The sequence below is a fragment of the Neoarius graeffei genome, chromosome 8 (assembly GCF_027579695.1).
Source record: "Neoarius graeffei isolate fNeoGra1 chromosome 8, fNeoGra1.pri, whole genome shotgun sequence".
In the NCBI taxonomy this organism is placed as follows: domain Eukaryota; kingdom Metazoa; phylum Chordata; class Actinopteri; order Siluriformes; family Ariidae; genus Neoarius; species Neoarius graeffei.
In genome coordinates, this window is record NC_083576.1 from 65,412,874 (window position 1) to 65,435,715 (window position 22,842).

The window sequence follows — 22,842 nt, forward strand, 5'->3', positions numbered from 1 at the left end:
TTTTGAAACAAGATTCTTTGGACAGGAAAAACCCAGATTAACTTGTACCAGGATGATAGGAAGAGAAGAGTTATGGAGAAAGAAAAGAAGGGCTCATGAGCCAAAGCATACCGCATCACCTGTCAAACATGGTGGGCATGTATGACTGCCAATGGAACTGGTTTACTGGTGTTTATTACCGCCGCTGACTTTGTTGGGGAAGGTTATGTTTTTGCCTCCATTTGTTTGTCTGATTTTTCCCAACGTAACTCAAAGTCGTGAACGGATTTTGAGGAAAGGATGGGCCATGGATCAAGGAACAATTGATTTGGATTTGTATGCAGATCCAGAATTTTTTTTTTTGGTCTGTTCCCAACATAATTCCAAAAAGTAGTGAACAGATTTTGATAATTTTGTGAACAGCTTTAGGTACTAATCCAAGGTTCAAGTGATTTTGATTTTGATGTTTATCCACATCCCAGATCAGTCAGTATCTGGATATTCTAATATGTGGCTTGGCAGAGATATGCACTCTACCGAGTGCCCTTCGAGCTGATAGAAGTAATAGATTGAATTCTGAAGTGTCAGGAGCGATATTTTCTGCTCAGATTCAGTGAAATGCTGCAAAACGGATAGAATGGCACTTCATAGTACAGATAGATAATGACCCAAAACATACCGCAAAAGCAACCCAAGAGCTTCCTAAGGTGAAGAAATGTAATGTTCTTAAATGACCGAGTCAAATCAACCCAATTGAGCATGCTTTGGACTTGGAAGACAAAACTGAATGCAGAAACGGTCACAAACAAGTAGTAACTGCAGGTAGCAGCAATAAAGGCCTGGCAAAGCATCTCAAGGGAGGATACTCAGCATTTGGTGATGTCCATGGGTTCCAGACTTCAGGTGATCATTGACTGCAAAGGATTTGGGTCCAAATATTCAGAATTACATGGATTAAAGTTTTCCGTCGCTACGACGGATTTCCGTCAACTGGGAGCGCTAAAGGTCAATAATGAGATTGATGCAGATCCGAGGAAGAAAAAAGGGGGGGGGGTTGGCCCATAGGTCTGACACCGATGTGATTTAGAACTTCACCAAGCTGCTGTGATTGCCTGTTGTTGAACCCTTTCTTGTGCTATGTTTGAGTGTATGTAAAGGAATAAGTTGTTGCGCTAGATAGGCCTAAATAAATAAATACAGCCTCCGCTACTGTCTAGTCCCGGGGAGGCTCGGCGTAGGCCACTGATGAAACTATTTGGCTGTCGTACTACTAGGCAACTAGGTTACTTGTCTACTACTAATACTAGGCCTTTTGTAGTAGTAGTAATAATGATATTTGCCTATTGAAAGGTGATCAGGTGAAAAAGTTGAAGCTGCAGCAAGATCTATGCTATTAAGCCTTTTGTAGGTTAAACAGGCTTCGGCAGACAACGTTCTGGAAAGGCTGTGTTTTTCTTTGGTTTGATTAGCCTACGATTTAATCTTTAAACATTATGGCTTCAGCAGTTCTCTTAAACATTGGAGGCTGCAGAGTCGGGCTGCAAGATTTCCCGACACTTGTTTAAGATGACAAACTTCATAGTAAGGAGAAAATAATTCCACAGTATTTAGTGCCTCGTCAGTCTCAAAAATTAATAGTGAAGGAGCAACGCGAATCAAGTCCCAAAAAAACATCTCGTAGGCCTATATTTTACATTTTCAAAAAAGTCCGGAATTGGAAGTCGGTCAGTGGAGTGTAATGAAGTGTCTCATACACGAAACACAAAAGGTCGGAAAACAGTGGAGAAAACAGCTATTGCTTAAATAGGCTACTAATGTTTTACATTAGTAATTTAATGTATGTGACAAATAAATTCATTGATTAAATAGATAAAGACGCGAATACTCTGAAGCTCAAAATTCAGGAAAGTGGCTCCGGTGTCGCAAGTGCACAAGAACAGTTATTTGAAAGTTAACCTGATGAATTTGTGCGTGCACGTGCGATTTCATGAAGAACCGGGACAATTGGCATTCGGTGAAAGATTCACACCTATGACTCATTATATTCGCGCGCGCCCTCTCGCCCACTGTCGCTTCGTTTTCCCGATTTACACGCGTGTCTGAAGATGGAGTTTTCAGAAATCTCCACTCTGCCCCGAGTTTGCAAAAGTAGCTGTTTTCAGTGACTGAAACTTCCGTATAGGTGTGAATGAGAGGTGCAACCGAATAAATAAATATGCGTCTTTTTTATCCGGCTACGTGTAGGCTGTCACTGCGCAAAGCCTCTAATGTTGAAATAGTAATATTTGTTAAAATAATAGTAGGCTAATTTCCACATTAATTGGTAAAATGGTCCAAGGCATGTGATGGGGGGATGGCCGTTTTATAAGGGGAATGATTTGAGATTTTTATTTCAGAAAGGGGATGCCATCCCCCCCCTCAACTCGAGTACTGCGTATAAGGCCACCGGATATAGGCCCTTCGATTTCCATCACTAGAGTGCGTCAAATTACTTTCGGTTTTGCCAGCATGGACGCGCTTCTTTTAAATGAAGGCACAGATGTGTCAGACATCGACAAAACGGTAAAGAATAAGTGGAGATGGGCTTGGCGAAATGAAATGGGCGATAATGGCAAGCCATTTAGTTCATGGTGCAAAAAGATGAAAATGGCAGGTGTGTGCTTTTGTGTAGTTTGCCATAAAAAAAAAGTCTATAGCAATGGCAAAAAACTAGATGCCTTTGGCTTCACTGCGAAGAAGCAGAAAAAGTGAACTTTCGCTTTACTTTTCTTGTTTCCTGGTTTTATGTCAACAGATTTTCTTATTTTTCTTTCTGTTCCACTCTTTTGAAAGCATGGTTCAACTTCGACTGCACTTGCACTTTTTTCTTAACCACTGTTGTGCATTACTAAAGTATTGTTGAAATAAATTTGCACTTTGCGCTGAAAACTTGATGTTTCATCATTTATAGCCAGTAATGACAATGGTAAAGTCTTGCCTTAGCTTTAGTCATTGTTAAAATTATGTAAATGTACTATAAGTAGGGGCCGAGGGGATAATGGACAACACGGCGTTTAAAATTTGACGCATCGCTGACGTGGTAGGGGCCAACGACATGGAGCTTTTTTTTTTCAATCAGATTTTTTTTTTTTTTTTGCTTTAATCCATGGAATTACATTTATATTTATAATTGTTAGTTTGCCCAATTATTTTTGAGCCTGTGAAAATGGAGGGACTATGGAAAGAGAGAGGGAGGGGAAAAAAAAGGTTGTACTTTCTTAAATAGTTAATGCCATATTTTGGTTAAGCACCTAGAATTCAAGCTGAAATTTCAAATCCATTGCGGTGATGTACAGAGAGGCGTAATTAAGAAAATTGCATCACTGTCCAAATATTTACTAACTGTTTTTGCATGCACGCACACTCACTGTAGCTACCAGCTTAATATTTTTGCCCATGTTCAGATGTGTGTCATGTATGTGTTATGTTTATCCTGGACACTCTGTAGACAGTCTCCATTTATATGCACGTTGCATGTAAACAGTTACTTTATGCTGATTGACTCTTTCACATGGCAGACAAAGACCCCCAACCTCAGAAGAGAAACGGCCAGCAAAGAGGGAGCACTCTGAGGAGAGAGAGGAAAGCCAGAGCAGTTCCTCAGCGAAGGAAGAGGAGCCCCCATGCAAAAAAGCTAAAGAGGAGAAGCCTAGTGAGGAGAAAGCTCCGAGTGGATCACAGGAGGAGGAGGAGGAGGCCGGCAAAACTGAGCCTTGCGAGAGTGCAGCTGAAGTGAGCAAGGAGCAGACAGAGGAACACAACACTGATACGACAGAAACTCAGAATGTGGAGCTCAAAGCACCGGTCAGTTTTCACTGTCTTTTTTTTTTTTTTTTTCCCTCTTATCCATGTCTGTGTTGGAAACGGTTCAGCTTCCTGTTACTTTTGTTTTTAATTTTATCTGTCTGCATTGAGCAGAAGGATGAGAATGACATCGATGTTCCTCCTACCGAGTCTTCATCTGTTGCATCTGCTGGTGTGTCTGAGAAGAGCCAAGAGCCGACTGAAGACCCCACACTTCCCACTGAGTCTGTCAAAAAGCCTGAAACCACTATAGAGACTCTCGGTCCATATGAGCCAAACGTCCCAGTGGGTAAGTCATCGTTTTAGAGGCAGAGGCAAAATCTAAACGAGGGCCTGATCCTGATAATGGATTAATTACAGTGCTTTGCACAAGTATTCACTCCTTTGAACTTTGCCACAAGTTTGTAGTCTTACAACCGATTAAAATGGATTTTATATACAAAATTTGAAAATTGCAAAATATTCTTTGACAGAAACGCTAATGAAACAAAAAAAAAAAAGCAGGCGTGTTGGTTGCATAAGTATTCACCCTCTCCGGATCAGTACTTGGTAGAACCCAGGTTTGACTGCAGTTACAGCTGCAAGTCTTCTGGAATATATCCCATCAGATTTGCACATCAGGGTCCTGATATTTTTACCCATTCTTTCTGGTAAAATTGCTGTTATATTGTGGAATGTGGACAAGGCAGGGCTCGAGACTTTGACCATTTAGTCACATTTTTTTTGGACCATTTTTGGTCACACAGGGATCCCAGACGTCCGCTATTTAGTGGAATTCCGCTATTTTTCTAGCCAAAGTGGTGGTGGTGTTGTTTTTTTTTTTTTTTTTTTTTTTAAATCTCTTGTACAACCCCGATTCCAAAAAAGTTGGGACAAAGTACAAATTGTAAATAAAAACGGAATGCAATAATTTACAAATCTCAAAAACTGATATTGTAGTCACAATAGAACACAGACAACATATCAAATGTCGAAAGTGAGACATTTTGAAATTTCATGCCAAATATTGGCTCATTTGAAATTTCCTGACAGCAACACATCTCAAAAAAGTTGGGACAGGGGCAATAAGAGGCTGGAAAAGTTAAAAGTACAAAAAAGGAACAGCTGGAGGACCAAATTGCAACTCATTAGGTCAATTGGCAATAGGTCATTAACATGACTGGGTATAAAAAGAGCATCTTGGAGTGGCAGCAGCTCTCAGAAGTAAAGATGGGAAGAGGATCACCAGTCCCCCGAATTCTGCGCCGACAAATAGTGGAGCAGTATTAGAAAGGAGTTCAACAGTGTAAAATTGCAAAGAGTTTGAACATATCATCATCTACAGTGCATAATATCATCAAAAGATTCAGAGAACCTGGAAGAATCTCTGTGCGTAAGGGTCAAGGCCGGAAAACCATACCGGGTGCTCGTGATCTTCGGGCCCTTAGACGGCACTGCATCACATACAGGCATGCTTCTGTATTGGAAATCACAAAATGGGCTCAGGAATATTTCCAGAGAACATTATCTGTGAACACAATTCACCGTGCCATCCGCCGTTGCCAGCTAAAACTCTATAGTTCAAAGAAGAAGCCGTATCTAAACATGATCCAGAAGCGCAGACGTCTTCCCTGGGCCAAGGCTCATTTAAAATGGACTGTGGCAAAGTGGAAAACTGTTCTGTGGTCAGACAAATCAAAATTTGAAGTTCTTTATGGAAATCGGGGACGCCGTGTCATTCGGACTAAAGAGGAGAAGGACGACCCAAGTTATCAGCGCTCAGTTCAGAAGCCTGCATCTCTGATGGTATGGGGTTGCATTAGTGCGTGTGGCATGGGCAGCTTACACATCTGGAAAGACACCATCAATGCTGAAAGGTATGTCCAGGTTCTAGAGCAACATATGCTCCCATCCAGACGACGTCTCTTTCAGGGAAGACCTTGCATTTTCCAACATGACAATGCCAAACCACATACTGCATCAATTACAGCATCATGGCTGCGTAGAAGAAGGGTCCGGGTACTGAACTGGCCAGCCTGCAGCCCAGATCTTTCACCCATAGAAAACATTTGGCGCATCATAAAACGGAAGATACGACAAAAAAGACCTAAGACAGTTGAGCAACTAGAATCCTACATTAGACAAGAATGGGTTAACATTCCTATCCCTAAACTTGAGCAACTTGTCTCCTCAGTCCCCAGACGTTTACAGACTGTTGTAAAGAGAAAAGGGGATGTCTCACAGTGGGAAACATGGCCTTGTCCCAACTTTTTTGAGATGTGTTGTTGTCATGAAATTTAAAATCACCTAATTTTTCTCTTTAAATGATACATTTTCTCAGTTTAAACATTTGATATGTCATCTATGTTCTATTCTGAATAAAATATGGAATTTTGAAACTTCCACATCATTGCATTCCGTTTTTATTTACAATTTGTACTTTGTCCCAACTTTTTTGGAATCGGGGTTGTATATCCTTTAAAAATATGTTTAAGTAAAATGACCAGCAGAATACGTTCTGATTTGGTTTGCTTGTTTAGCGTTGTTTTTGTCAGCTTTGTTTGTTCTCGTTGACATTCGGGAACACTCGGAAGTTAAATTGATGTAAATACCGCGAGACTGTACGCGATAGAACGAGAAAACAATATGGCTGTGCCCATTTGCTAGAAAATGTGTTTTAACTCCGTTCGTGCTTTTGTTTCTAATGCGTTGAACTTCATTCAATATGTTGTGGAAAAAAGATATCGTCCATAAAAGAGATAGCGGAACAGTGTCCAGGTTAGAAGTAGTATATTCTTCAAAGCTACATTTTCATCTAATTTTTATAAATAACTTTTTTTTGCCACTTATGTCATTGATTACAAAATATGGCATCAAATAGATACACATTATTGTTAAATTCTGTTGCTTTTCTATGTTAAATCTATGCAAAAAATGTGTTCTATAGCATCTTTAAATGTTAAAATCTCAACAGCTTCAGGGGGCTTGCAGCGCCCTTGACCCCTGCTGATAGTTTCTTACATTCCTCTATTTTTTTCAATTACTGCTGGGATCCCTGGTCACCAGTGCAAGTCAATTTTAAAACTAGGTGCAGGAGTGCGATGATGAACCACCACCCCACCCTTTTTTTTTTTTTTTTTAATCTTATCGTCGTATATCACATGAAACGCCAGGAGGGAGTGAGAATGGGCGAAATAGAGATTGAATAGAGTAGTGTGCTGTAAACCCCTAAACTGCCCCTAATTTGAGATTGATTCACGGCTTTGCGCCATAGAGAAGCTTTACTACAGCATTATAAGTGTAGGCACACACTTCCCTTTGATGGTCCTGTGTAAAGCCCATGAGAATTTTCTTCTAAGAAAATCCAAACTCATGCCAGAGATGAGGTATATGAATCACAGGTTTCGGTTTGTTTGATTAAGATTTGCCAAGATAATAAGTAGTGCTGTCAAAAATGTTGCGTTATTAACGCGTTAACTTGACTCAATTTTAACGGCGATAATTTTTTTATCGCGAGATTAACGCTCTGTGACATGATGTAGGTTTTTCATAAGCTTTTGAAACTGCCAGGAACTTGGAACAGAGATTTCGCCTAGAAAAACGATAGCAGCTAGACTATATAAAGTACACTATTATATTATAATCAAGCATGTCAAGCCCTGCCCGCGCTGGTTCTTGGGGCAGAGGACGATAGTAGAGATGGGATTTATGGCTCTCTGATGGGATCCGCATCTTTGTGATCCCTTCTTTGAAAAGAGTCGTTCAAAAGACTGGCTCATTTGGCTCTTTTTAAATATTTATTCAGTTTTAAGAAGACAGCGTCTAAAGAAGCCAGATCCCTCTGCACTGTAAACTCAATGCTATCCCAGAAATCCTTCCTGTAATATGCAAATTTGGCCGCCTCTGATTGGACAGCATGATGCATCAACAGGCAGAAAGTGTAAAAGTACAAAATGTGTTAAGTGAGCTGAAACAGTAAAGATCAGATTCAATGCAATATTTATCAACGAACAACTTAAACTTAATATAAAGTACACTATTATATTATAATCAAGCATGTCAAGCCTACCGTCACTGTGTAACCTGTCTCTCTGAGTTGTAGACTAACTCAAGCAGTAGATCACTTCACTCATGGTTCTCTTGCTAGCCCCGCGCCTCGGGACGAAGAGCCACGGTGCTCGGCTTAGGTTTCACTTTGCAGTGGCTGTGTCAAGACGTGTTATGCTTGGCAATAAAAAAAAAAAAAAAAAAACATTGGTACAAAGCAAGCCCATTCACTTTTTTATGCTGATAAGAGAATTACAATGGTTTTTCATGTGACAAAAATGTGCGATTAAATTGCGATTAATCGCGAGTTAACTATGACAGTCGCGACATTAATCGCGATTAAATATTTTAATCGCTTGACAGCACTAATAATAAGTATAACAGTTACAAGAAATAAAAGTAAAATAAAAGCACAATAGCATATCAAAAGCTGCCAAAGAGGAGCTGCAGAGTCAGCATGAAGCTAATCTATGGTTAATACAAAGACTAGAGCTAACTAACGCCTCAAGACATAGATGCATTAACCCTGTCTCTGTGACATTCTGCTTTTTATCCCCTGCTAGCCCAAAGGCCCGAAGGGGGATTATGTCGTGGCGATGTCCGTCTCTCCATCCATCCGTCCCAGGAAAGGGTTATTCACCTTCTGAAATAAACTCCTCTCACAATTTTTGGAGGAATTTCACAAAACTTGGCAGAAGGCTTTGTTATAGGACCAGTACGCGTATTGCACTTTCCTTTGTAATATATTATAGCGGGAGATATTGTGCTCTCAGAGCGCTCGTTATATAGTTTGAGCAAGCATAGAAAATCTTTTATGCTAAAGCTCTTTCACACAAGAGATAAAGAGCATTCACATCATGCATCAAGTCTGCTGGAGATCTTTTCCGTTGTTGCCGAGATGTGACTGAAGCCATCTGGCGTTGCTCATTCAGCCAGATTTCCTGCAATGACTGCAGCATACGATCGACCTGCTGACGTAGCCATTCCGTCTGGAGAGTTCCTCTCGGCTTGGCGATCTCCGTCTTCATTAGAACGAGTTTCTGGCGGTAGTTCCTTTTCTGTCTTTCTCGCCTCCGCTTGCGCTTCCTCCCTATGTGGCGCCTCAGGCTTGTTTTCTTCTTTGTAGGGCAGGGGCTGGTTGGCTGTAAATGCAGTGGAGAGCTAACGGTATGTTTCCACTGCAGCAAATTTCATTTGGCTGTTATTCAGGTTGTATGGGGGCGAAATGTGTCTGTTCAGTGAATAACTGGTAGTGGCGTCGTGCGATGGTGTTGCATGGCAACTCTGACTACAGCAAGTCACGACTACGAATGGGAGTGAAAACCATGTGATCGGAAAAGAGAAACTTTGTGCTCATTACCACGATCATGCTCATCATCTAACGTGAAGTTAGTTAGCTAGTGTGAACAATCACTAGCTCACTAAATAACACAAAAAACAAGTTCCATGCAGGTTTCATCCGTCCAACTAATTTCTGTAGAAACTCTATACTGTATAATAGGTAAATTTCATTCATAGTTTTTTTTATAGTTCATTTTTTATTACGGGCGGCACGGTGGTGTAGTGGTTAGCGCTGTCGCCTCACAGCAAGAAGGTCTGGGTTTGAGCCCTGTGGCCAGCGAGGGCCTTTCTGTGTGGAGTTTGCATGTTCTCCCCGTGTCCGCGTGGGTTTCCTCCGGGTGCTCCGGTTTCCCCTACAGTCCAAAGACATCCAGGTTAGGTTAACTGGTGACTCTAAATTGACCGTAGGTGTGAATGCGAGTGTGAATGGTTGTCTGTGTCTATGTGTCAGCCCTGTGATCTGGCGACTTGTCCAGAGTGTACCCCGCCTTTCGCCCGTAGTCAGCTGGGATAGGCTCCAGCTTGCCTGCAGCCCTGTAGAACAGGATAAAGCGGCTAGAGATAATGAGATGAGATGAGATTTTTTATTACCTGTGGATTTTATTTAAAATAAGTCTACTGCAGACAGTGTGATGTCCCTTCAGACGATGCAGACAACAGTATTGAATAAGTGTTCATTTAAGTTCAGCAATTATGTGTCTCATTTGTCTCATCTCATTATCTCTAGCCACTTTATCCTGTTCTACAGGGTCGCAGGCAAGCTGGAGCCTATCCCAGCTGACTATGGGCGAAAGGCGGGGTACACCCTGGACAAGTCGCCAGGTCATCACAGGGCTGACACATAGACCCCGTCCACATGTAGCCGGGTATCTGCTAAATCGAAGATATTTTTCTACGTTTTGGCCTGTCATCCACATGAAAACACATCAAAAACGAATATTTAAAAAAACTCCGGGCAAAGTGAAGATTTTTGAAAACTCTGTGTATGCCTTTTCGTGTAGACAGAGATAACCGGAGTTTTGCGTTTTAGAACGTCACAATCTGCGCCAAAAAAATGACAACAAATCTGCCCTGACATCAAACGTGCGACCTTTGTTTACTGCAGGAGCCAGATTAAGCATGGACAAAGAGTAATGGATCGGAGTAGTGCTTTGAAAGCGTTAATTATTGTGCAGGTGCTATTTACATGTTTAATTTTAGAAGCCCAACTACTGCTCCAAAAACAGGGTCAATATGTCCACATATTTGCTTTGACAAGATTCCCAATCAACGTTTTCTTGCGTCTTTTGAAGTTTATACTCCAAAATTGTGTTTAGAAGCAATTCTGTCTCCGATTCTGTCCAGATGAACGAGCTTGGCGCCATGTTTTATGTTTAGGCGGAAGTGACGCCAACAGAGGGCTATTCTGATGTGATTAGGGGGTAGGATTTGGGGAAATAATGCCATCTACAGGTTTGGAATGCTTATGAATGTGATTGAAAACGCAGATGTTCGGTTATGTGTGGAAGGGATTTTTTTCGAAGACGAGGTGGTGTGGATAAAACATTTTTATAAACGGAGAGGGGGAAAATGTTCGGTTTTAAAAATACCCGGCTACGTGTGTACATGGCCATAGACACAGACAACCATTCACACTCACATTCACACCTACGGTCAATTTAGAGTCACCAGTTAACCTAACCTGCATGTCTTTGGACTGTGGGGGAAACCGGAGCACCCGGAGGAAACCCACGCAGACACGGGGAGAACATGCAAACTCCACACAGAAAGGCCCTCGCTGGCCACGGGGCTCGAACCCAGACCTTCTTGCTGTGAGGTGACAGCGCTAACCACTACACCACCGTGCCGCCCTTGTCTCATTTGTTATTATTAAAAATTGTTGTATTTTTATCATGTCCAGAAAAACATGGTCTCGGCATCACATGATTTCCAACATATTCAGTTATCATCGCCGCCCATTGACCGTGTCAATAGTTGATGTCTTCGCCAGGTTATGTTCAGAGTTATGAAGCCACTGCTTTATATGACGACATGCCACCCAGACCAACAGAAGTGAATTCGCTGAGGCAAATGAAATTGAGATGGCGAATTCTCAACTTGATGCAAATAAGAACCAGTCAGTTCAGCATGATATGTTTGCTACGTGGCGTTTTTAGAGAGGCAGGAGGAACAAAAATCAGTTCTGACCAAGATGGTAGAGGCCGAAGGTTACATCTAAAATAAAAACACGTGCTGCGTTGTATGTCGGTTTATAATTTTCAGTAAGGAGCATTGGTGCTACCAGTGGAAAAAGTTTGTCTGGAGCAAGGCATAAATAATTATGCATGTACTTAAGCACTGATGTGTGATGGTGTGAGTTTTCGCAACTCTTTGATGTTAAACACTTGGTTGATTTTCATAATTTCTCGAAAAGGTACAAAATGTTTGCTTGCATTTTTCAAAATGATAGAGTACCTTTGTCGAACCTGTTTACTGCCCAGTCCCATACATTTTTCTAAATTTGTGCAGGGTGAAATGTAATCAGACCAAAACGGACAGCAGAAAAAGTCAAAAGTATCGGTTTTAGTCTGATTCAGAATATGGAAACATTATTAGGTGGAAATGTGCCTGAACTACAGTTTTTCTCCTCTGTTTATGCAGAAAAATGTGCTGATTATTCACTAACAATGTTGTGCTATGATTTCAGGTGTCGAGTTTGTGAAAATGGGCTACTACTGCAGAGTGTGCTTCCTTTTTTACTCCAATGAAGACACTGCTAAAAAGGTTCACTGCAGTAGCCAGGCACACTACGAGAAGCTCAAGGTGATTTCATACGACTTGCATGTTTTAATAAGTGATAAACCTGTTTTAAAGACAGAAATATGATCCAAATGCAGGCTTTATTCATTCAACTTCAACTTTTTCTGCTTTCTAGAAACACTTGGAAAAGGAGAAGGCCAAAGCACAGAGTAATCATGAGAAGAAGTAGGAGTGCAGGAGGAGAGTCATTGATACTGGATCGTTTTTGATTGTATGTGAACCTTAGTTTGCTTTGTCTCTCCTTGTGGAGGATTGATTTTAGTGTCATTTTTAGGTTGATTTATCATTTACTGTTTTCTTACATGTGTATTAGAAAAGTTGTCCCATTCACAATAGAAGAACAGAATTGTTTTATGGCTATTTACTTGTTGTGATTTATTTTTGGTTAACATTAAAAACATTCCTCAAACTAACTGATTGTTTCTTGGCTGTGATGAATTTATGTCGTCTGTCATTTCTTTCATTTTGGTTTCTATTCATTTAGTGCAGAGCAGATGACAAGTAGTTTCTTGGTGATTTACCAGTTTCTCAAATTTTCTTACAAATATTTTTTTTCCTTTGAAATACTAGTTATAGATGATTGCACCACTTCTTCTGGCTGCTCCCGATTAGGGGTCGCCACAGCGGATCTTTCGTCTCCATTGCTCCCTGTCCTCCGCATTCTTCTCTACCACACCTGCCACTTTCATGTCCTGTCTCACCACATCCATGTATCTCCTCTTTGGCCTTCCTCGTTTTCGTTTGCCTGGCAGCTCCATCCTCAACATTCTCCTTCCAACATGCTCTGCATCTCTTCTCAGGATGTGCCCATACCATCTTGGTCTCATCTCTCTCAGCTTCATTCCCAAGCTCTCTACATGTGCTGTCCCTCTGATGTGCTCGTTCCTTATCCTGTCCAACCTCCCATCGCAAACCTTAACATCCTCAACTCCGCCACCTCTTAACTCTGACTCCTGTCTCTTCGTTAAGGGTACTGTCTCCAATGATTGCACTTATAAATGAAAATTAGCCTTCTGTCCAACCATTAAACATCTTTGTGTGCCGCAACCACCTTTAAAACAGCAAAAGATTACAGTAACTAATCCTGATGAACATTTATTCAGTCAATGATACCATTATTTCTCTTTCTTCAATATCACTATCCATAATTAACCATGATCATTTTTGCTGAAGGGGGGAAAAAAGGTTGTAAGGTATTCTCTCAGTTTTACCATTTTAGTGCAGGGTTAAAGCATCACCAGGATTGTCAGCAATAGGAATTTGTTACAATAAATTGTCCAGGTTGTTTCAAAAAATATGATATTTGAGATGTAAATATCCCAGAAACTACATAGTTGAGGCAAATGAAACTGAACAGGTTTAATGTTGAGCAATATAAGATTTCTCATCTCATTATCTGTAGCCGCGTTATCCTGTTCTACAGGGTCGCAGGCGAGCTGTAGCCTATCCCAGCTGACTACGGGCGAAAGGCGGGGTACACCCTGGACAAGTCGCCAGGTCATCACAGGGCTGACACATAGACACAGACAACCATTCACACTCACATTCACACCTACGGTCAATTTAGAGTCACCAGTTAACCTAACCTGCATGTCTTTGGACTGTGGGGGAAACCGGAGCACCCGGAGGAAACCCACGCGGACAACATGCAAACTCCGCACAGAAAGGCCCTCGCCGGCCACGGGGCTCGAACCCGGACCTTCTTGCTGTGAGGCGACAGCGCTAACCACTACGCCACCGTGCCGCCCATGACAGCATTCCTTTTTGAACTTTTTTGCCATGTCCAACTCTGCATTGCAGTTAGTGCATTTTTAGAGAATTCTCTCATAAATGCACACTGCACAGTCTTGTTCAACTGTGTTCAAGCGTACTCTAACACACAAAATGCCTTTTCTTTTCCAGTGACTGGCATTTCTATACCTAAAAAGATAAACACAAAATTTTGACCTGTTTCCATACATGCTGTTAAAATTTGAGGTCAGTTGAATGAGAATTGGCAAAGTAATTAGATTGTGAGGCGGCACGGTGGTGTAGTGGTTAGCGATGTCGCCTCACAGCAAGAAGGTCCGGGTTCGAGCCCCGTGGCCGGCGAGGGCCTTTCTGTGTGGAGTTTGCATGTTCTCCCCGTGGCCGGCGAGGGCCTTTCTGTGCGGAGTTTGCATGTTCTCCCCGTGTCCGCGTGGGTTTCCTCCGGGTGCTCCGGTTTCCCCCACAGTCCAAAGACATGCAGGTTAGGTTAACTGGTGACTCTAAATTGACCGTAGGTGTGAATGTGAGTGTGAATGGTTGTCTGTGTCTATGTGTCAGCCCTGTGATGACCTGGCGACTTGTCCAGGGTGTACCCCGCCTTTTGCCCGTAGTCAGCTGGGATAGGCTCCAGCTTGCCTGCGACCCTGTAGAACAGGATAAAGCGGCTAGAGATAATGAGATGAGATTGTGAAATTATATCAAATTTTTTGAAACTCCTTGTATTTCAAGTTTGGAACACCACACATCATGAATGGACACAATGTTTTCAATACATGCATGATTTCTTTGTATGTTATGGGTGCAAAAACACTGGATTCAAGTTTAGCCATCACCAAGGGAGGTCTGGGGAAATTTTCTGGCTTTCTATGTCAAACTTCTTTTGGTTTTCTCAATTTTTTGTTGTTTTAGTTCACAGGTTTGGGTAGTGTTGTTTAAAATGTAGTTGCAGAAAATGGAACCTCCCCAAAGAGCATACTCCTATCCTTCCCTTGGTGTACCCTTGATGGCAGTTTCTGAGCTGCAACAGGTCCTTCCCCATATTTATTGACCTATAAGTCAGTCATCTGTCGTAGTGAAGGTTTGTAGCATTATTAGAGTATCTGTGTCCAAATATACAGTACATTTGTTCTCTTCTACTAAATCTCTTTGTACTCTGTACTCAGTCCAGGTAGAGAACTGGTGCTTGTGTTTAGGGCCCCACAGAGCATGGAGCTGAGGGAAGATCTTGCTATCCTTGGAAGTGTCTAAAACGTTTACTAATTTTAAGACAAACATGGGGCGGCGCAGGAAAACCTGTCGAATGTTGCTCCAGCTGAATTCTGAAAACCAGGCAAAATTGACGGTTAGATTTTGGCCAGAACTGAGTGTTTCTGCCGATAATAAAATGGAACATTAACTTTTTTTTTTTTAACCAAAATGATTTGGCAAAGTTATACTGAGGATATTTGACAATCTTGCCTTGAATGTCTACAAAAATCACATCAGTTTCAAGTGCTAGTTTCACAAACACAGTGGTTAACAGGCATTCTGCCTAAACGTGTCTAAAAAAAATCTGTTCTCGGAATTTTTTCAGGAAAAAAAGAAAGACAGCACAACTTTATTCATCACACACTTGTGAAATTCCTCTCTGCATTTAACCCATCTGAAGCAGTGAACACACACACACCCAGAGCAGTGGGCAGCCATGCTAACAGGACCCGGGGAGCAGCTGGGAGTTGGGTACCTTGCTCAAGGGCACCTCAGCCCAAGACTGTCCCATATTAACCTAACTGCATGTCTTTGGGGGAAACCAGAGCACCCAGAGGAAACCCATAGGGAGAACATGCAAACTCCACACAGAAAGGCCCTCGCCGGCCACTGGGCTCGAACTTTGAACCTTCTTGCTGTGAGGCGAACGTGTTAACCACTTACACCACCGTGCTGCTAAAAACAAATAATCCCAGAGCTGTTTTGTTGACCGCGTTCCCAGATAGGCTCTGGATCCACTGAAACCCTGAGCAGGATAACGCAGTGATGGATGGCGGAGTAATTTTTGTAATTTCTTCTGAAAGAACTTGTAAGCAGGGTGGCATGGTGGCGTAGTGGTTAGCGCTGTTGCCTCACAGCAAGAAGGTCCGGGTTCGAGCCCCGTGGCCGGCGAGGGCCTTTCTGTGCGGAGTTTGCATGTTCTCCCCGTGTCCTCATGGGTTTCCCCCACAGTCCAAAGACATGCAGGTTAGGTTAACTGGTGACTCTAAATTGACCGTGAGTGTGAATGGTTGTCTGTGTCTATGTGTCAGCCCTGTGATGACCTGGCGACTTGTCCAGGGTGTACCCCGCCTTTCACCCGTAGTCAGCTGGGATAGGCTCCAGCTTGCCTGCAACCCTGTAGAACAGGATAAAGCGGCTAGAGATAATGAGATGAGAAATTATAAGCAGGCTCCAACTTGGAGAAGAGGAATAGTTTTATTGATGCTTCATGTATATACACAGAGGGTTTAGTTCTCACCTGGTCACACACCAAAACACACTTTCTCAAAACCCTATCTAGGTTGTTTCTCTGATCCAAGGTCACCATGCAGATAAATTTGTCTCCTCAGCCCTCACAAACATTTGTGTTAGTGTGTGTACGTTAGCACATGAATATTGAGGAATACTCCAGTAGGTCTGGAAATGACGTAACTACTATTCAGCAGTTACTGAAGATGAATAAATAGGAAGAAAATTTCGGCTTATATGAGAAAACATTCAAAACTCCTTATTAACCTTGTGTGTCTATGGAGGCTTTTATTTTGCCTCATGTTCTGACATAGGCAATTTAGGCATGGTCACATGTGTGACGTAATCATGAAACCCAACAACATTTCAGAGGGCCAATAGCAACACAGCTCTGTATAAAATCTGGAGAGCTCAGAGCCTGGTCCCTGCTGTGGAGACGAGTGAAGCCATCTGGCCGCCATCTTACCACTGTCATCGAGTGTATTTGGCTTGTGTGTTAAACTGTCATATCCAATCAAATTTGCCCCAAGCAAAGTATCTCCTGACTTTTCCCCCCTTTCATTACGTCCTCTTATTTTCTCATGATTGATTGATTGAAAGGAAGAAGAAATATATGAAAGAAAAAGATACACTGCTGATAAAAACTGAAATCTCCCTAAAAATACTTATAGTAGTCAAAGAGCCGTTCAAAAAAAAAAAAGATCAGACTCTGTGTCCAAAATCGCTCACTCATTCACTACTCCCTACTCACTATATAGGGAATTACTATATAGAGGACTATATAGTGAACTCATTGGTAAAATGAAAAAACGCTTTCGGACACTACTCTGTCGTGCTGTTATTTACATCATTACTGTCACCCAATTAAAACGTGCCAGATCAGTTGGCTGGTGGGTTTTGAAAATAATAAATACATATTTTACTGAGCGTATTTTCCACATTAATAAACAGAGGTGGACAAAGTACCCAACTTCATTACTTAAGTCAAAGTACAGATCCCACTGATCAAATGCTACTCCGATACAAGTGAAAGTTGTCCAGTCAAATTTTTACTTCAGTTAAAGTACTGAAGTACTTGCTTTTAAAAATACTTAAGTATTAAAAGTACATTTTCTGTCAACGCATTTTTGTATTATTGCCACAACGCTTACAAAACCTAATGCCGTTACCAAAGACAGAAATGTGAATTCACAAAATGAACGCATGCTGTGCCATCATGGTGGTTAACGTTAAGCTAGCTAGTCAGTGAAACTCCACCTGACATGTTAGCAAACATTTTTCAAACTTTAAATCAGCCTAACGCTACTAGAAAAGAAAGATTTCTACGTTCTGTTTATTTGGCAAGATTATGCTAAAACATATTTGAAAGGACTTCAGATAAGTCAGCATTATATATGTTAGCGTAACTCTGTTTTTAGATGCTAACTAACAGTGTCCGAGTTAACTAGCTATGTGTAAACATTAGCCGTGGACAAGCTGATGGGAACTTGGTGGGCAAATCCATAGAAAGTCATTTGACTAACTAGACTGCACAGCTGTTGCAACATTATCGCTAGCTCTAAAAGCACAGACAACTTCGTTGCAGGCTTTCTCTTGGAATAAAATGTTTGCATACCTCAATATGCTTCCGCAGGTTGCATGGGGAGTTTTTGTAGGCTGTGATGTGGTTTGTTTTCAGCAAACACAAGCAAACATTTAAAACAAAACGAATCTTTAATCCTTTCAGAAAACTGAAACATGGGTTCCAGGTAAAGCCATGGGTGCGTGCATTCCCCAGAACAACTACCTCCTTCCATTCTGCCATCAATTGATCGTGTTAAATACTCATCTCATCTCATTATCTCTAGCCGCTTTATCCTTCTACAGGGTCGCAGGCAAGCTGGAGCCTATCCCAGCTGACTACGGGTGAAAGGCGGGGTACACCCTGGACAAGTCGCCAGGTCATCACAGGGCTGACACATAGACACAGACAACCATTCACACTCACATTCACACCTACGGTCAATTTAGAGTCACCAGTTAACCTAACCTGCATGTCTTTGGACTGTGGGGGAAACCGGAGCACCCAGAGGAAACCCACGCGGACACGGGGAGAACATGCAAACTCCACACAGAAAGGCCCTCGCCGGCCCCGGGGCTCAAACCCAGGACCTTCTTGCTGTGAGGCGACAACGCTAACCACTACACCACCGTGCCGCCCGTGTTAAATACTGCTGCGGAGAAATCATTGAACTTGATTTTATAGTCTGTGGACGTGATGTGACCCTAGTGATTACTGATCGGCTGTCTCAGTGTCACCTGTGAAAAAAACAATCACATTTTAGAAAAGAAAAGAAAAAACATCCACTTTCAAAGCCGCTTCATAGTAACGAATAACGAGGACCTTGATAGAAATGTAGTGGAGTGAAAAGTACGATATTTGCCTTTCAAATGTAGTGAAGTTAAAGTCATAAGTTTCCACAAAAAAAAACTCAAGTAAAGAACAGATACTCAAAAAGTGTACTTAAGTACAGTACTCAAGTAAATGTACTTCGTTACTGTCCACCTCTGTTAATAAATACAAAGTACTTTGTGTCTGCTGCATCTTTCAGTTCTTTTAAATCAAGGCTGAATGCTTAAGTTCTTCTTTGCTGCTGCCTTTTATTAAATCAAATTTGAGGCTTTTGGTTAATTCCTCGTTCTGCACTGTCACTTTTATTCTTGTATTTTATCTGTCTTATTCTAATTTTCTATTCTCTTACTATTTTTAACTGTATTTGAATGTCTGTTTATAATGTGTTTCTTCACCCCAACACACTTTTTTTTCTTTCAGCTCGACCGCAATGCATAATGGTATATATTGCTTGGTTAGTGATCATCGGTTGTACACTACTTTTCATGATGCATTGTGGGATACTTTGAGTGCACTATATAGATGACTTGCAACCACGTGATCAAAATGTGCTACGTCAGGGGCTTTCAAAGTGTGGGAGAGTGAGCCCCCCCTCAGAGAGCAAATAAACAACAGCGCTTTTACACATTTTAAACATCTGTGCTTTTTAAAACATTTTTTTTTACACATTTTAAACATCTCATAGCATCGTTAGCTAGCACCTCTTGGCAGACAACACACTGTGGCAGTGGAGGATCTTCAGATCCAGTCCATGAAAATCCAAACTTTAAATAATCGTGGTCATACTTACTTCTTTTTTCAGTCCCCCCAGGAATCTGCGGGCCTTTTTTGTGATTGTTGCGGGCTAAAATGTCTGATGTTGCGGGGGGTTTTCCAAAAAATTGCGATGAAAGTTGCGGTGGTTTTTAGGTTTTTGTTGCGATTACATTGCGGGAGGAAGTGAAAGTTGCGAGAAATTGTTGCGATTTTCTCTTTTTGTGATTAAAATTGAGTGATATGTTAAATATTAAGTTATTACTGAAAAACTATTGATTAAAAAAAACAAAGACACTGAGAAATGGTCCTATAAACAACTTTACCAATATAAAAGATTACCAGGACTACAAAAACGCAGAAAAATAGGCTTTACTTATCCAAATGCACCTGTTGGTTCAAAAGTTAAAGTGCATAGAACCTCACAGCACAACATGAAGTTACCTTAAAATATAATATAAATGCCTCAGCTTTCATGTAAGAAAAAAAACTATTAATACTAGTACTGTGTGCAGGCAGTCTCTCCTGAAGACTAAATTAAACAATAATTATAAACTAATAAAATAAATGGCTCAGGCTTCATAGAAGAAAAAAAACCAATTTGAACAGAATCTCACAGTATGATGCTGAAGCTGCCTAAACAATGGAAAATAAAATACCATTTTGGCAAAAATGCTGGCATCCATTAATTTCTTGTATTAAGTAAAAAAAAAAATAATGTAAAGTGCGCACAGTCCTTCACTGTAAACATAACACACTTTCAGTAACAGAATTTAAGCCTACATAAACACTGACTCGCACATGCAATGTTGCCAGATACTGCTGACGTTTTCCAGCCCAAAATATGTTCAAAACCCGCCAAAATGCACTTGAAACCGCCCAATCTGGCAACACTGCGCGCATGCTGCTTCTCTTGAACGTATACACGGAAGTAAGGCGGAAGGTTGTTTGTCGACGTCACCTCAAGACGACGCCAACGATTGGTCAAATTTGCGGGAAAGTTGCGGTGATTGGATATAATTGCAACACCGCCCTGAATTTGCGGGGATTGGTTGAATTTGCGTTGAAGTTGCAAATCGCAAAATCCTGGAGGCTCTGTTTTTTTGCTTGGCTTAGACTCTGTCTCCTCACTCACTGTAGCTTTAGGTACTAAAAATCGATCCATTTTGTCTCTGGTAAAGGCTAGCTGAAGTTCGCTAAATGTCCGCAATAGTAATTTATTCTGGTTTATTTTTCCTCACGTTGCGCCCCCCTTGAAGAACTCTGGCGCCCCCCCCCCTCCCCCCCCCCACTTTGAGCGCCCCACACTTTGAAAAGCCCTGTGCTACATCATGAGCATCCACCATGATGGTGGATATACAAAGCAACTAGGATGGCAGCCGCTGAAAGCGTGTCTGTAAACAAGACTGAATTTTCTCAGTATTACCACGATTTGAATGATTGAGCAAAGATTCGATACAAAGAGAAGATAGATATGTGTGGTTGTGACCCATATTATTTAAAAAAAGTCAGACTTTTCTGAAGATCAGATGCTTCTCATGACCATCCAGTACCATTGCAGGTTATTTCGTCCAATGTCTTTCTGTCCAATAGTTAAGACATTTTGTCCAAAGCCTTTTTCATACGCACTATCAATTATTTTATATTTCAGATATTTGTTTGTTTGACAAAAGGAGGAATTCTCAATGGAATTTGACTGAAGCAAAACACATTTTTGTAAAGCAAATGAGTGCCATAGTACGTGCGCTTCAACACTAAAGAGCATACTAAGGGGGGTAACCACGTAGGCCTGTGCCACTTGCTGACCCTGGGATGAGTTCACTCCCTTGTCATTGCAGACTGCTCGCTTGCATGTCTGTGTTTCCAGCTGGATCATATTAAATCTTTAGGTGTGGAGCAGCGCTCTTGCGGGGGCTTCTTTCACGAACACTGGAAAACCTGAAATATAAAATAATTGATAATGCATATAGAAAAGGGTTTGGATGAAATGTCTTAACTATTGGACAAAATGGTCATTGGACAAAGTGTCCTGATCCCCTCGTCTCCTCTCCATACTAGCCCTTAGAGTCTGCTCATCTTCTTTCCAAATCGCAGACGGAATTCTAAACAATTGGAACGTGTCCTTGGCACGAGTACTGTTTTGACCACAAGCATATACAGCACAAAGATATAGCATAGCTAAAAGAACACTTAAAGCAGTGGAAAAACAAAGAGAGCTGCGCACACGTGACTATGTTTTGTATGGAATGTCGCTTGACTCTGCATTTGTATCTCCACCAACATGGCCAACATCCGGATTTCTATTTTGCTTTGACGTCACTTGCAAGTCAAGGATAAGGTGTAATAATTCTCATTATACATTCGGACAGTGGTGTAGTGGTTAGCGCTGTCGCCTCACAGCAAGAAGGTCCCGGGTTCGAGCCCAGCAGCCGATGAGAACTTTTCCGTGTGGAGGATGTTGGCCATGCTGTCCACGTGGGTTTGCTCTGGTTTCCCCCACAGTCCAAAGATATGCAGATTAGACTAATTGGAGGCTCTAAATTGACTGTAGGTGTGAATGGTTGTTTGTGTCTACATATCCCTGCGATGACCTGGCGAGTTGTCCAGGGTGTACCCTGCCTTTCGCCTGTAGTCAGCTGGGATAGGCTCCAGCAAGTCAAGGATAAGGTGTAATAATTCTCATTATACATTCGGACAGTCGTGTAGTGGTTAGCGCTGTCGCCTCACAGCAAGAAGGTCCCGGGTTCGAGCCCAGCAGCCGACGAGAGCTTTTCCGTGTGGAGGATGTTGGCCATGCTGTCCACGTGGGTTTGCTCTGGTTTCCCCCACAGTCCAAAGATATGCAGATTAGACTAATTGGAGGCTCTAAATTGACTATAGGTGTGAATGGTTGTTTGTGTCTACGTATTCCTGCGATGACCTGGCGAGTTGTCCAGGGTGTACCCCGCCTTTCGCCTGTAGTCAGCTGGGATAGGCTCCAGCAAGTCAAGGATAAGGTGTAATAATTCTCATTATACATTCGGACAGTCATGTAGTGGTTAGCGCTGTCGCCTCACAGCAAGAAGGTCCCGGGTTCGAGACCAGCAGCCGATGAGAGCTTTTCCGTGTGGAGGATGTTGGCCATGCTGTCCACATGGGTTTGCTCTGGTTTCCCCCACAGTCCAAAGACATGCAGATTAGACTAATTGGAGGCTCTAAATTGACCGTAGGTGTGAATGGGTGTTTGTGTCTACGTATCCCTGCGATGACCTGGCGACTTGTCCAGGGTGTACCCCGCCTCTCACCCATAGTCAGCTGAGATAAACTCCTGCGACCCTGTAGAACAGGATAAGCGGCTACAGATAATGGATGGATGGACAGCACTACAAAATGGCGAGCTCACAATATAGTGAGTGATATCGGACACAGCATGGAAAAAGAAAAAAAAAGCAATAACAGTGAAGGGAAGTGCTATAAAGATATGTAGGTAAAGTTAAGAAAAT

At 41.9% G+C, this 22,842-nt stretch overlaps 1 protein-coding gene across 1 annotated transcript in view; it reads left to right on the forward strand.

Moving 5' to 3' along the window:
• Nucleotides 1–12,401, forward strand: part of LOC132890793 (matrin-3-like) — a 49,736-nt gene extending 37,335 nt beyond the window's left edge. The window contains exons 18-21 of the mRNA XM_060928031.1: nucleotides 3,537–3,822; nucleotides 3,937–4,111; nucleotides 11,876–11,991; nucleotides 12,104–12,401. Coding sequence (XP_060784014.1) covers nucleotides 3,537–3,822; nucleotides 3,937–4,111; nucleotides 11,876–11,991; nucleotides 12,104–12,157 — 631 coding nt within the window. The 3' untranslated portion in view covers nucleotides 12,158–12,401. The remainder of the gene's footprint in view (nucleotides 1–3,536; nucleotides 3,823–3,936; nucleotides 4,112–11,875; nucleotides 11,992–12,103) is intronic.
• Nucleotides 12,402–22,842: the final 10,441 nt, after the last annotated feature.